This window comes from Aspergillus neoniger (genome assembly GCF_003184625.1).
Source record: "Aspergillus neoniger CBS 115656 unplaced genomic scaffold BO87scaffold_63, whole genome shotgun sequence".
Taxonomy (NCBI): domain Eukaryota; kingdom Fungi; phylum Ascomycota; class Eurotiomycetes; order Eurotiales; family Aspergillaceae; genus Aspergillus; species Aspergillus neoniger.
This window is the reverse complement of record NW_020291191.1, coordinates 93897-105637: the sequence shown is the minus strand read 5'-3', so window position 1 is coordinate 105637 and position 11741 is coordinate 93897. Positions and strand designations below refer to the sequence as shown.

General features: G+C 51.2%; 4 protein-coding genes across 4 annotated transcripts; 1 reads left to right on the top strand and 3 right to left on the bottom strand.

Annotated features, from left to right (window-relative positions):
- Positions 1–76: 76 nt before the first annotated feature.
- BO87DRAFT_411148 (SUN domain-containing protein) lies at positions 77–2107 on the bottom strand. Its single transcript, XM_025626407.1, has 3 exons — positions 1550–2107; positions 1269–1501; positions 77–1216 (listed from the first exon to the last, which is right to left on the bottom strand). The coding sequence occupies exons 1-3, from the start codon at positions 1862–1864 to the stop codon at positions 295–297; spliced, it is 1470 nt and encodes a 489-aa protein (XP_025474102.1). The 5' UTR covers positions 1865–2107; the 3' UTR covers positions 77–294.
- A 1054-nt stretch (positions 2108–3161) lies between these two features.
- On the bottom strand, positions 3162–4788 carry ppm1 (protein C-terminal leucine carboxyl O-methyltransferase ppm1; the record flags this gene model as incomplete). The annotated part of the gene is made up of 4 exons (XM_025626997.1): positions 3162–4113; positions 4176–4517; positions 4558–4561; positions 4747–4788. The coding sequence occupies 4 exons, from the start codon at positions 4786–4788 to the stop codon at positions 3272–3274; spliced, it is 1230 nt and encodes a 409-aa protein (XP_025474101.1). The 3' UTR covers positions 3162–3271.
- A 281-nt stretch (positions 4789–5069) lies between these two features.
- On the top strand, positions 5070–5839 carry BO87DRAFT_451120 (uncharacterized protein; the record flags this gene model as incomplete). The annotated part of the gene is made up of 2 exons (XM_025628444.1): positions 5070–5584; positions 5615–5839. Exons 1-2 carry the CDS (start codon positions 5129–5131, stop codon positions 5837–5839), a joined length of 681 nt encoding a protein of 226 aa, XP_025474100.1. The 5' UTR covers positions 5070–5128.
- A 265-nt stretch (positions 5840–6104) lies between these two features.
- Positions 6105–11564, bottom strand: BO87DRAFT_370705 (ubiquitin-protein ligase RKR1). Its single transcript, XM_025622040.1, has 8 exons — positions 11105–11564; positions 10646–11039; positions 8870–10595; positions 7977–8821; positions 7510–7926; positions 7091–7464; positions 6744–7043; positions 6105–6691 (listed from the first exon to the last, which is right to left on the bottom strand). Exons 1-8 carry the CDS (start codon positions 11402–11404, stop codon positions 6170–6172), a joined length of 4878 nt encoding a protein of 1625 aa, XP_025474099.1. The 5' UTR covers positions 11405–11564; the 3' UTR covers positions 6105–6169.
- Between the last annotated feature and the right edge of the window lie 177 nt (positions 11565–11741).

Genomic DNA, 11741 nt, shown 5'->3' with positions numbered 1-11741 from the left:
TTCAGATACATGGAATCTAAATGGTCAATGAAAGCTCGTACTAAGTGAATGCGGGCTGTTCTATCCTCTACCCTATGATCATGCTAAGTGGCATTTGCACTTGGATTACAGATTAATGACTATATTAACAGTAAACATTATCAATAAATGCTCATCAACCAAGCATGTACAAGAACGTCAATCATAAGGGTATAAAGTATAGTGTGAAAAAGGTGCCCATCAGAAGTGAACCAAGAAAAATGATGGTGAGTATGCAACCATTTCTGGTTTGTTAGGGGTCAATATGGTCTCGGTCTAGACCATTACAATCGCTCCAAGGACCGCCACAATCAGACTCAGCTTGGACACAGCAGTGCCAACAGCAGCGCCATCCGTCATAGCTGCCGACGGTGTTGCTTGAGCAGTTCGAGATGTCTGGCTTGAACCACTGGCAACAGCAGCAGCAGCGACAGGATTCGCGTGCGAGGAGCCTGTCTCCACCATGGCATGTGGCTTGTACGTGTAGCTAGCCGACACGGTCCAGTTCAATGCTGCGCTAGAGCTGACCTTCCAGCTGGATGAGGGCGTCCAGCTGGGGGTAGGCCTGGGGGTGATGCTGCTGGAGCTGGTGGTGCTGATGGTGGAGCTGGAGCTGAGCGTGGAGCTGGAGGTAGTAGTGCTGGACGGGGTCGGGGTAGTCGGGGTGTTGCTGGTAGTGCTGGAGCTGGTGCTGATAACCGTCGACGTGCTGCTGGTAGTAGGGACGATGCTGCTGGTCGAGGTGGAGCTGGAGCTGGCGCTGCTGCTCACGACGACGCTGCTTACACTGCTGCTGGACACCGGCACGCTGGCCGAGTCACCTTCCTTGTCGAAGACAACGACATTGGCCTTGCCGCCCTTGGGCACCGTCACCACACAGAAGGTGGCACCGCCTGCACCCACCGAGCTGTCGCCAGTCATCTCATTCACGCCGTTGACGGACGGGTCGATCTTGCAGGGCAGTCCATTGCAGCCGCCTCCCTCGCACTCGATCTCGACACCGAATTCAGGGACTTCGTTGCGGAAAGGGGTGGTCGGTTCCAGGTAAATCGGGTTCCATCCAAGCTTCACATAGGTGTTGCCGTCGCCGTCGGTGTTGGCGCCAGCAACATACGGGGACCAGTTGCCGTAGGGGTTCGCGGAGGTACCCCAGACACAGGCCGTCTCGGTGTTGTATCCCGGAGGATTGATATAGAAGCTATACTGTCAGTATAATGGACTCCTACAATTCAGCGTGATGGAAAACCTACTGTGCCGCAGTCTCACACCAGTAGCTCAGATCCGGAACAGCCAGGGTAGCCAATTCCTCAACAAGCGTGGGGATCAGCATGGCCTCATTGCCAGGAAGAACCGTCTGGCAGAAAGACACCTGCTCCTTGCACTTGTTCTTCGCGCTGACGACGCCGGTGCCGTCCTTGCAGTAGGGACGGTCCGGGAAGGGCTTCTGGATCTCGCCGTTCTCATCGCAGTACAGTCCACCATTCTATTCTTGTCAGTCACGCCCAACAAAGATTACTCCTAGGCAGCTTACCATGGACATGGGGTAGGTGTACGAAGTAGCCTCCGGGTCCCATTGCATAGAGACCTGGCCAGCCGGGCAAGCATACGGACAGTACCCGCCTGGCTTGCACTCCTGGTCAGGGCTCATAGCCCATCCACCATTGACCTCGTGGGGAGTAATGGAGATCAAGCCAGCACCGGAGGGGAACTGGCACGAGGAACTCTTCTTTACCACGGGGGCATCCACCGAGCGATGGCTGCGGTGATGGCCATGGTCATGGGCGTGCTTGGCTGCTTGGACAGCAGTCATGGCTAGGAAAGCCACCGTTGCGCTAGTGGCCTTCATTGTTGTATGAGATGTGTATATGTATGTATGTTGTATGTATATGTAACCAAAGGTGGAGAGATGTGATATGTATGGGTCAGTTTTGTGAGATATAGCAGGAGATAAGTAGGCACGTAAGTATAGAGAATAATAATATGACACCACGACAGACCACGCGAAACGAAAGACTAGGGTCAGTAAAGACAAGAACGAGAGACTGGACCGAAGCAAAGAAAGAGAAGAAGAAGAGAAAGAGAAAAAGAGAGACAAAAGCCGGCAGACCCAGAAGAAAAGAGAAACGAGGAACCCACTGCCACCACCATCAAACTACTAGAGAAAGACTACCATGACTAGTAGCCTGAAAGTGATGCTCTCCCCGGGTTACCCAAACGGGATAGCCCTAAAGCTTCGATCCCAATTAGGCATGACCCGCTCAGGGTGTCACGCCAATCAGCGGCCTTTGCGCCGCGGCAGTTCATGGAAGTCCCCCCGTATATTACTTCTTTGGGGATAGTGGAATAGTGTAGGTTACCGTACGGTTCCTGATGGATGGATAAGGGGTCCGTGGACCCTGAGACATTCATCCATACTTGGTGGTAGAACTCGCAAAAGGGGAGTAAAAAAGAGAAAGAGAGAGCGTATCTGTGAACAATGATATATCTGCTGAGTTTATCCAACTCAATCCTTAATTATTGCCATCTGTCAACTCAACTCAACTTTACCAGAATATGACACGGGTCAAAACTCACAACCACTCCCTTCCTCTCCCAGACAAGACATCACGATCAGCATCCGTCCAGACCGGATCAGCATCCTATTCCAGTATAAGTCACAAAATAGTGCTCGAGTGCATTCGAGTCAGTGCCTCTCTGCCTCTGGGCTAGTCTCAGTCACTGACCGGCACGGAGTTTGGCAGTTGAGAAAAAGGGGGCGAGAAAGCAAGCCAATCGTACAGGCTCATAGGCGGGAGCTATGGTGCTAGCTTGGGCAATAGTCTATGTTTAGTCTGTGTCTCGCTTGCTCGCGAGCTCGTATCTATGGTCATGTTTGATTGCACCAATGGGTTGATTGCTGGGCAAATACCAGTTTACCCTGTCAAGTACTTGAAGGATTAGGCAATAATTGACAATAATAATATCATAATACTGGTATGAACAAGGGCCTTGGGGTGGTATACATACACATTGCAGGCTTAGGCTACCATATACTTCACTCCACTACATAGTACTTAGTCTACTCTCTCCTCTTTCTCGCCCCTTGGCCTGTGCGCTCAACGTGGATTTTCATTCATATATAATCTATTATATGATAGTCTGGGGAACTACTTGGGTGCAATAAATTAACTAGCTAGCTAGTTATAATATATGACGCACACAATACTCCATAACGACACAGTCATACTTCATACTTCTTACTGTATTCCTACTCCTACTCCTCCTGCCCTTCCATCTCCCTCCATCCCTCAAACACTCCACCCGGGGTGTCCCTCCACCCCCAAGCAACACAGTAATGTCTTGCCAGTAACCTCCACTCCTCCATCTCATCCAACATCTCCAACCCTGCCACCCGTTCCTTCTCCCGCTCATTCACCCACCTCTCCCAGATGAAGTCCACATCCGCCGCCGCCTGTCCCCTGTCCAGTCCCAGCTCCCGTAACCTCCGTCGCTGCGCCTCTAGCGACGCATACTCTTGCAATGTCTGCAGCTGAATTCCCCTCGTGGCTAAATTTGCCACCATTGTGCGCCCGAATGCGTCGTCGGGCCGGATGGGCTCATACAGAACCAACCCTAACGGCGTGGTCGCCGGGAAAATGGTCTCTGTGAAGTGGCGGACTACCGAGCTGGCTTCGCCGGGGGTGAGGTATATAAGACAACACTCGGACAGGAGGAGGGTAGGGAGAGTAGGATCGAGGCCTGGGAGGGCCGGTGAGGTGGGTAGACTGCGGAGATCGAGGGGGTGAAGGTGGTAGGAGGGCGAGTGGAGGGCGTCGTTGGTCGGAGAGATTTCAACATCGCCGCTGCTGCTGCTGAGAACGCGTTGGAGGAGAGGTGCGGCGCGGATGAGTTTGATTTTGGCGGAAGTGTTGACGGAAAAGTCGATCTCGTGGTAGACTAGATTCGATGCGTCGTAGGTAGGGGAGGAGAGGAGACGAAAGATGCGCGAGTCGGTGCCGGCACCCAGGGAGATGATTTGTTTCTTGGGGTGAGAGGGATGGGCGCTGAGAAAGCGGGTGACGAGGCGGTCGATGGTGGTAGTGCGAACGTAGGTACCTATGACGGTTAAAGGATTAGAGCGGTTGAGATAAAGATGGAGTCTGTCAGAGGTAAAGTACCTCTGTTGATAATGGGAAGTCGACGGACTTCCATGCCCGGAGGCGTCAATGCAGGCGCGAAGACATCATCAAGATAGCCCAGGTTCACGGCGCTGAGGCGGGAGACGCTGGCGTCATTGTCGGTGCCCTGCACCACACGATCTTTGGCGCCATGAGACCCATGGCCTGCCTCACCAGGCTGGCCACCTCCACGACTTCGAAATCGGCCGCGACCACCGCCGCGACGCAGGGTGTTCAAGTTAGGGATGTGCGAGGCGGACATTGACGAGGAGGAGATGGAGAAGCTCAAGTTGGAGCTCCGCGGCGGAAAGTTGGTTGTGCCCCGCGGTGCCGCCCCCACAGCTTTTTTACTTCCACAAGCTGTCGGATCTATATATCTTACATATCTACTATGAGAACAAGTTACTCAACGGATGCTATTATTTGTTTATACTGACAGACACTTTAGAAGCGAAAATGGGAGCTGAACAACGAGATACTTTTGATTTATTATTCTTCATCATTTCCCATCCATCATCATCATCATCATCTGCTGGCTTCCGAAAACGGGTTCGACATTGCTTGAACTTACTGTTGGCTCAACCCATGGACCATAGAAGAATGAATAATTCATCGTTATGAGACACATTAGCTCAAGGTATTCATCAAAGCCATTGTGCGTAATCATCGACGAAGACGGCGGTTTAGCACTGCTATCATAGACAATACCGATTATGCGAAGATTGCTTTAGTAGTACCAGTGTTTCTCGCATCCATAGTAGTCTATGGTTCGCCTGGAGATGAGTTAGATCATGACTGCTTCATTGAAGCCATCTTCCTCGACATATATATATATATATATATATCTATATTGATCTGTTCTAGTTTGATTCACCATTAGATTGAGGGAAAGTTCTCCGATCTCGACCCTTTCTACGATCACTCAAGATATATTACAAGAAGTCTTATAAACCATGAAGCTTCTTCTTCTTCTTCTTCTTCTTCTTCTTCTTCAAACTCTCCTCCTGGTCATCTCTGCAAGGGCCTTTCTCCTGCCCCCAAACATGTTCGAGCCATTCCGGGCTTCATTTGACTCCAATAAAGAGGCCAACCAAGCCCTTGAACCCGCCACTCTACCAATTACATACAAGAAATGCTACAATCTAATACACATTGACCGCGGCTCCGTCCAACAATCCGGCGGTGGACGCGGCATGTACTGGGAACCGCTTCTTATCGAGCATGATACTCTTCCAAGAACATTCCAAGTGTGCGAAGACTACAAAGCCGACTGTCCATCCCCCGACGGCAATGTGACCGATGGCGGGTTGTTCTATCTCAGATGGATCTCAGAAAATTGGGGTCCGCTAGTGATTAGTGCTTATCAGGACCAAGGATCGGAACTCTGGCCTATTAGCATCGACAGGGACGTGTATGGGGATCCGCAAGTCCCCTTCTAGTTTATAGCTGCAAAGGTCGACGGGGATGATGGCGACAAGGGGTTTGTTAGTATTCGGGGCAACAATGAGGGAGAGTATAATGGTTTGGATATTGTTTTTGATATGCCCAATTATGCCATCTGGAATGCAGAGGGTGATGGGCCAATGAAGTTTAGGTTTGATGAGGTGGAATGCAAGGGTGATCCTACTCGATCTCTGGATGCTGGAGAGCATGGGGAGTTGTGATCTCATTTGATTTCATTGTTGACAGCTGTGGTGTTCACTCCGGTGCATACTAAAAAGAAGCGGACTGGAGTCGAGGGGAGGGGAGGGGAGGAAAGATTGATTTGTTCGCATATTGTCTTCTAAGAGAGGACCCTGCTGAGAAATATACGAGAACATGTAACTTGTTGATGATTTCGTTAGTGACTCAATGAGTATTGCGGTTGTTAGCTTTGTCTCTATCCAGTCTAGGCAAGGACATGCACATGCGACAGATACTGATAACCATCGAAGAATGCAGCATCGTAGTGATACTCCAATATACTCTCTATGTACATCTCTACTACCAAACCCCTATACATAAACAAAATTGTTCCGGCACAGCGGGCAAGTGCTCTGGTTGCTGCTCTTGAACCACCGGAACAGACACACAGAGTGGAAGGTGTTCTTGCACGTGGCGCACCGCTTGTTCGGTGTCTGCATGTCCGTCGAAATGACCGAGTAGCAGATCGCGCATTCGCTCTGTCCCTTGAGCGCTCCCTGCACGTTCTTCCGGAATGCCAGCAGTCCGTCCACCAAGTTGCCGTTGGCAAACATGATCACGCCTTGGATGGTCAGCAACCAGCTGCGCCACTTCTTCTCATCCACGAGCACACGGCTGCGACTCACAACCAACGCTGGCTGCAGTGGATAAGCCGGAGGAAGGGACAAAGACAATGCCACTGGTGGCGACTCTTCATCCACCGGGATGCTGGCAATGATCTCCGCTGTCTTGGGTGAGATCTTCACGTTCAGCGCCCGCTCTTCGTTCGGATCCTGGGTGGCTGTCCATTCAGTGACTCCCCGCAGCGAGTCCTCGATAACCAGAGGTGAGATCTAATGCAATGTTAGTTTACAATAGGGCAAGCCAGATATTCAGGCAGCTTACGAATTTCTCGGTCCAGGATTCCACCGGCCCCTTGATGCGCTTCTTCGTATCGAGCCACCAACTCTTGGTCATGTTGGCCAGGTGCCTCAAACACAGGAAATACAAGTGCACAAGAAGCCATTGGATCTCCTTCTCAGCGCTCTCGGACTGATCGAGCTCAAAGGAGCGGATGTCAAACTTAGATGCATCCACCATCTTTCCGCCCGATCGCTGGAGGAAGTCGAACATGAACTCCAAAAGTGGGCTGAGACTTTCGTTGTCCTTGATACTAGCCACGTAGTTTTCTTGTACAGTGAGAGACTGTACTGGTCAGCAAACCAGTCCTACAGCAAGGCATCAATACATACCGCATTTACGAAGTGGTCGAAAACCACTTTCCAGCTTAGCAGGTACGACCGTAGTTCGGCCCACATCCTGTCGTCGCCATAGGCAGCGTTGAACCCTTCCATGGTCGGTGCTTCGAGCAGCAGAGACATCAGCTCGTCAGGCAGTCCGACAGTCGTCTTCGACAGTGCCACGTCAAATGACACTTGCTCTTGCACGCTGGGGATGTACCGATGGAGGACGGTGTAGGCAGCGCGTTGCACCGTGGGGCTCTGCGATGTGATGAGCGGGAAGAACTTGCTCGCGTCCTCCAGGTGATCAACTGGGATAACATTGAGGAAGCGACACAACAGATCAACAGCCACATCTCGGGGTTGGTGGAAGGTGGTGGACGAATCTGCCCAGTCAGCATATACCTGATAACCGTGTATCCAACACTTACCGAATTTCTGGAGCGTTGATGCCAAGCTATTGAATAGTGCATTCTTCCGATCAGACCACGCATCCTTCACATCATCGTTACTCTCCTCGTCGCCTGCGATTGACTGAAGACGAGAAAAGAGTCTAAATGACGATAGCAGAGTAGGGATGGCTTCGTCGCTACCACCAGTCTCTTGCCATGTGGTAATAAGGATATCCATACATTCCTCCCAGTGGGAGCCGTAGATTTCCTGTAGGTTAGGAAGCATCACTGCCAGGACTTGGAAAATCTCGGCCTTGATGCTCAGAGAAGTGCCCTCAGACTGAAGGCATTGAATGAGATGTTTGATTAGGAACACCAAGCGCTGTGTAGGAATGGAGGCTGCAACCTCTTCTTCTCCAGATAACAGGAGATTCAGAAGGACCAGCTTGCGAAGACCTAGTCTATATTAGCAAGTAGATTTACTGGGTAAAGGGGCCTCGACAAACCATCTTTGCTCTCTTCGGTGGGCTTCAACCCCGTGGAGTCCGCCACAAACTCGTTACACAGTCGTGTGCCGGCAGGGTTGGAGAGCATGGCACTACGTAGCACGGCCACCCAAGAGGCCGATCGAATGGCGTTCGCCTTTCGCATCTCCCTGCAAAGTTGCGTGACCTCTTCTGACGACCGACTCTTGTTTGACGAATCCACAGCTTCCATGATCTTCACAAACGCCAGCCCAATTTGGTAGTCTAACGGAGAAAGGGAGTCCAGCCTCTCGATCTGGCTTGTCCAGAATGTAGAAAGTAAAGAACCGACTGACTGTCCTTTACCGGCATTCAGTTTTTGCGACTGAGCCCAGCCATTCACGGCTTTTCGACCATCGCTGACTATTTCCATGTACTCCTCGCGCTGCTCGGGGTGTGAGATGCCGGTTATTCCATTGCAATTTTGGACGCTCAAGTCGTCATCAATAAGCTGCACTGTTAGGGGTACATTGTAGAACAGAGTCTCAAGCTCCTCGGTGTCCAGATGTTCGACAATATCGAATGAAGACAGGATCTTGATGGTGTAAAAGGCCAACCGGAACGCCGACGAGCAATTGTTGGAGTCGCGCGGAATACGTGCGTAGCGTTCCCGGAATGCGTTTGACACACTGCGATCAACGAGATGCACGGTACCGGCGAGCGGGCTGGTGACGGCCGCCGATAGCCGCGAAGGGAGCTCGAGGAAAGGCCCAAGGGAATTATCCCAAGATTGACGAGACGGCAGGATGTCCTTCGCTACTCTTCCGATGTCCGCGGAAGGGACATTCTGTAGCAGCTCTTCTGCGATGCTCAACATGGACCCGATGCTGTTACCGTTAGCTTCTTTTCTCTCTTCTCGTTGGGTCACGACTTACGAAAGTGACATTTGGTTCACATTGTCGAACTGGTGCTGCAGGATCTCAAAGCTCGATTTGGCGCTTGTCTCACTGACGACTGAATCTTTCACGGTCTTGGACAGCGACTCCGCGAGACTGGCTACTTCTTCATCCGACGACTCGGTGAGGAACAGCAGTTTACCAGACAACTTTGAGCCGTGGTCTCCGCTCTGGAAGTTTCTGACAGCACTGGGGACCGAGCTGGTGATGCGAGAAAGTCCATGCAGAGTGTCAAATACCTTGCTCTCTTCAGAGAGGGCATCCATAATGGACAGGAAAATCGAGTCCGTCAATTGCCCATGAGAGGTATGGTTCTGTAGCACGGCAATAACAATAGACCAGTGAAGGTCGCTGCCTTTGCAGGCTTGGTCTAGGGCCCTCATGACCAAAGAAACCAGTCCACTCTTGTCGCCTAGCTCCTGGAAATCAAGAGTGGAAAGAAGCTTCTGAACAGCATGTATATTTGAAGACTCTGGATCTGACTGTGCCACACGCTCGACGACCTTCTCGAAGCTAGGTCCGAACCCTTCCCAAGATCGGCAAGACATGATAATGGATACCAATCGATCAGCGGATGGCGATGCCAAGAGCTCAGGCGCATCCTCTTGAACAAAGTTCAACAACGACTGCGAGCCTTGCGCGATTTGCGGGACTTTGCGTACTATTTCTTCCACGACCGCAGCCGCTCCATAAGGCTTACCATTTCTGGAGCGCAACACCTCCAGGCAATTATCGAGTAACTTTAGGCCTGTATTCCTGAATATATCCAGAATGCTTGTCTCATGGGCAGTATCATGCAAACGCGAAAGCAACAAGGCTTCCAAGGAGAATAGACGCTCAGCCTCCACACATACTGCGTCCTGTGAGGACTTGAAGTCCTTGGACTGCTCTGGTGATGACAGCTTTACGGCCTCGAGTAGGCCATCGGCCAACTTTGTCCACAGCTGCTCGACCACCGCTTTGTAGCCTTTCGCTGTCACTGCAACGAGACAATCCGTGCAGATAGATTCCGCTGACGAAGGGGGAAGAGTCCACTGAAGACGATCTTGTTCAGGCTCGACATATTGCAATATCAACGGAGCAAGCCTGTCCTGCAAGAATTTCTCCCTATCCTCCTCAGAAAGCCGATGCGCAAGCCACATCGAAGTGTCAATGTAGGCCTTCCAACCAACCGCACGATTCTGCCGAGGTTCATCCCTAGAAGTGAGTCCTTCCTGGAACGACTCTGTTAGTGCAACCGCACTAGACAGTCCAAGAGAATCGGATGTAGATTGCGAGTCAATCTTGGCCAGTGTTTCGAAAGGAATCGTCTGGAGTAATTGGCAAAGATTTGGCCAGAAGGAGCTTGTGCCGCTTTGTGAACCTTTCTGTATGTATTGAAGAAGTCTCTTGGAAGGAGATGACTTCCCAGAATAGTCCTCTGTCCATAGTTGCGGTCTTGCAGACGTTACCCGCAAAATCGTTTCGGAAAGCTCCGATGCGGAGCCAAGTTGGGGACTGTGCAAAGCCTTGCCAATTAAGGCAGCACTGATGAGCTTCCAATCGAGCTCCTCAGGCTCTTTAGACACAGCAGATCGAGTAAGGATGTAGAGCGATTTGCGCACAAAAGGGTCGTCGTGATAAGAAAGTGCCCATAGAGATTTGCTGCATAAGAGAGTTTCGATGGTCGGCAGATCCTTCTGCAGATCTTCATGGGTCGAGTGTCCTGCAGATGCTTTAGTTAAGATGTTAGGAACAATATGGCTTTCCGCTTACCTAGAACTCTGTTGAACAACAAAAGCGCAGTACCAGCTACCCGCGCATACTTTGCTTCTGCATCGTCAGGCTTGACCGTTCGCTCATCGCTCAATGTCAGAGCAGTCTGCTGCAGGATGACATCATCCACAAATTCTAGGATAGCGCTCTGGTAGACCTTCCACACGCCGCTTCTCTTCTCGTCAGTGGAGAAGACGCGGGTGAAAGACTCCAAAGCAGACTGATGGACAGGTCTATCATTATCATAGATCCCCGCCAGCCACGCGCCAATCACCTTGGGCAGGAAGCGAGCGATTCTCTTTCCCACCAGACTGGCAATCGACCCTTGAGTAGAATGAGCAGTCTGTCTCACCCTGCGGGACAAATCTATGGAAGCGCGGGGATAGATTTTAATCTGCCGATGTTCCGAACCATGATCAACTTGCTATTCCGGGGCGCGTAATGCGAAGGTTGACCTACCCAAGCTTCCAGGAACCCGTCATCAAGCGTTCCGCTGCGACTCTCGACGCTCGATACATAATCCCGCAGATCGTCCAGAGCTCTTGTTCTGGTGACTTCATCTTTCTTCAGAAAGTTCTTGAACGCAATCGCTAATTGTGCCTCCGATATGCGGGAAAGATCCGGCGGTTCAGCCACATATGTAACTGAAGATGGCTCTTTTCCTTGGCTAGAAAATGCGCCGGAGAATCCACCAAAGCCGCCAAAATTGCCGGCAGCAGCTCGGCTGCTTGAAGCCTGAAACTTGAACTTCTTGCTCATAGTAGAGTGGGGGAAGCGGGATGTAAAGAAAATGACGGAATGCGCGTATATAGCATGGAAGTAGAGCAGGTCTCAACCATAGACTTCTAGTTAACCGACCCAAACTACCTGTTCAAGGGTCTTTCATCCCACAATTCCCCTGGGATCCTGCCGATTCTTGCTTTGATATCGATAATTGATAATCGAAGCTCCCCGCCGTTAAAAGCGGCGTGATTACATTATCGGCGTCTCTATCGGGCAATGCACGTGATCTGGTGTCATCGATTCCCGATTGGGCAAAAGTCGACGCGGTCTAGAAGATCCTCCAAAGGCGCCCACAAGGCGATCCTCATTCTCT

Coding starts and splice junctions, on each gene's coding strand:
- BO87DRAFT_411148 (XM_025626407.1), bottom strand. CDS start 1,864: ATGAAGGCCACTAGCGCAACGGTGGCTTTCCTAGCCATGACTGCTGTC. Junction 1,502..1,549: donor ACACCTACCCCATGTCCATG/GTAAGCTGCCTA, acceptor TGACAAGAATAG/AATGGTGGACTGTACTGCGA. Junction 1,217..1,268: donor TGGTGTGAGACTGCGGCACA/GTAGGTTTTCCA, acceptor CTGACAGTATAG/CTTCTATATCAATCCTCCGG.
- BO87DRAFT_370705 (XM_025622040.1), bottom strand. CDS start 11,404: ATGAGCAAGAAGTTCAAGTTTCAGGCTTCAAGCAGCCGAGCTGCTGCC. Junction 10,596..10,645: donor GTTGTTCAACAGAGTTCTAG/GTAAGCGGAAAG, acceptor AAGCATCTGCAG/GACACTCGACCCATGAAGAT. Junction 7,927..7,976: donor CACCGAAGAGAGCAAAGATG/GTTTGTCGAGGC, acceptor AATATAGACTAG/GTCTTCGCAAGCTGGTCCTT.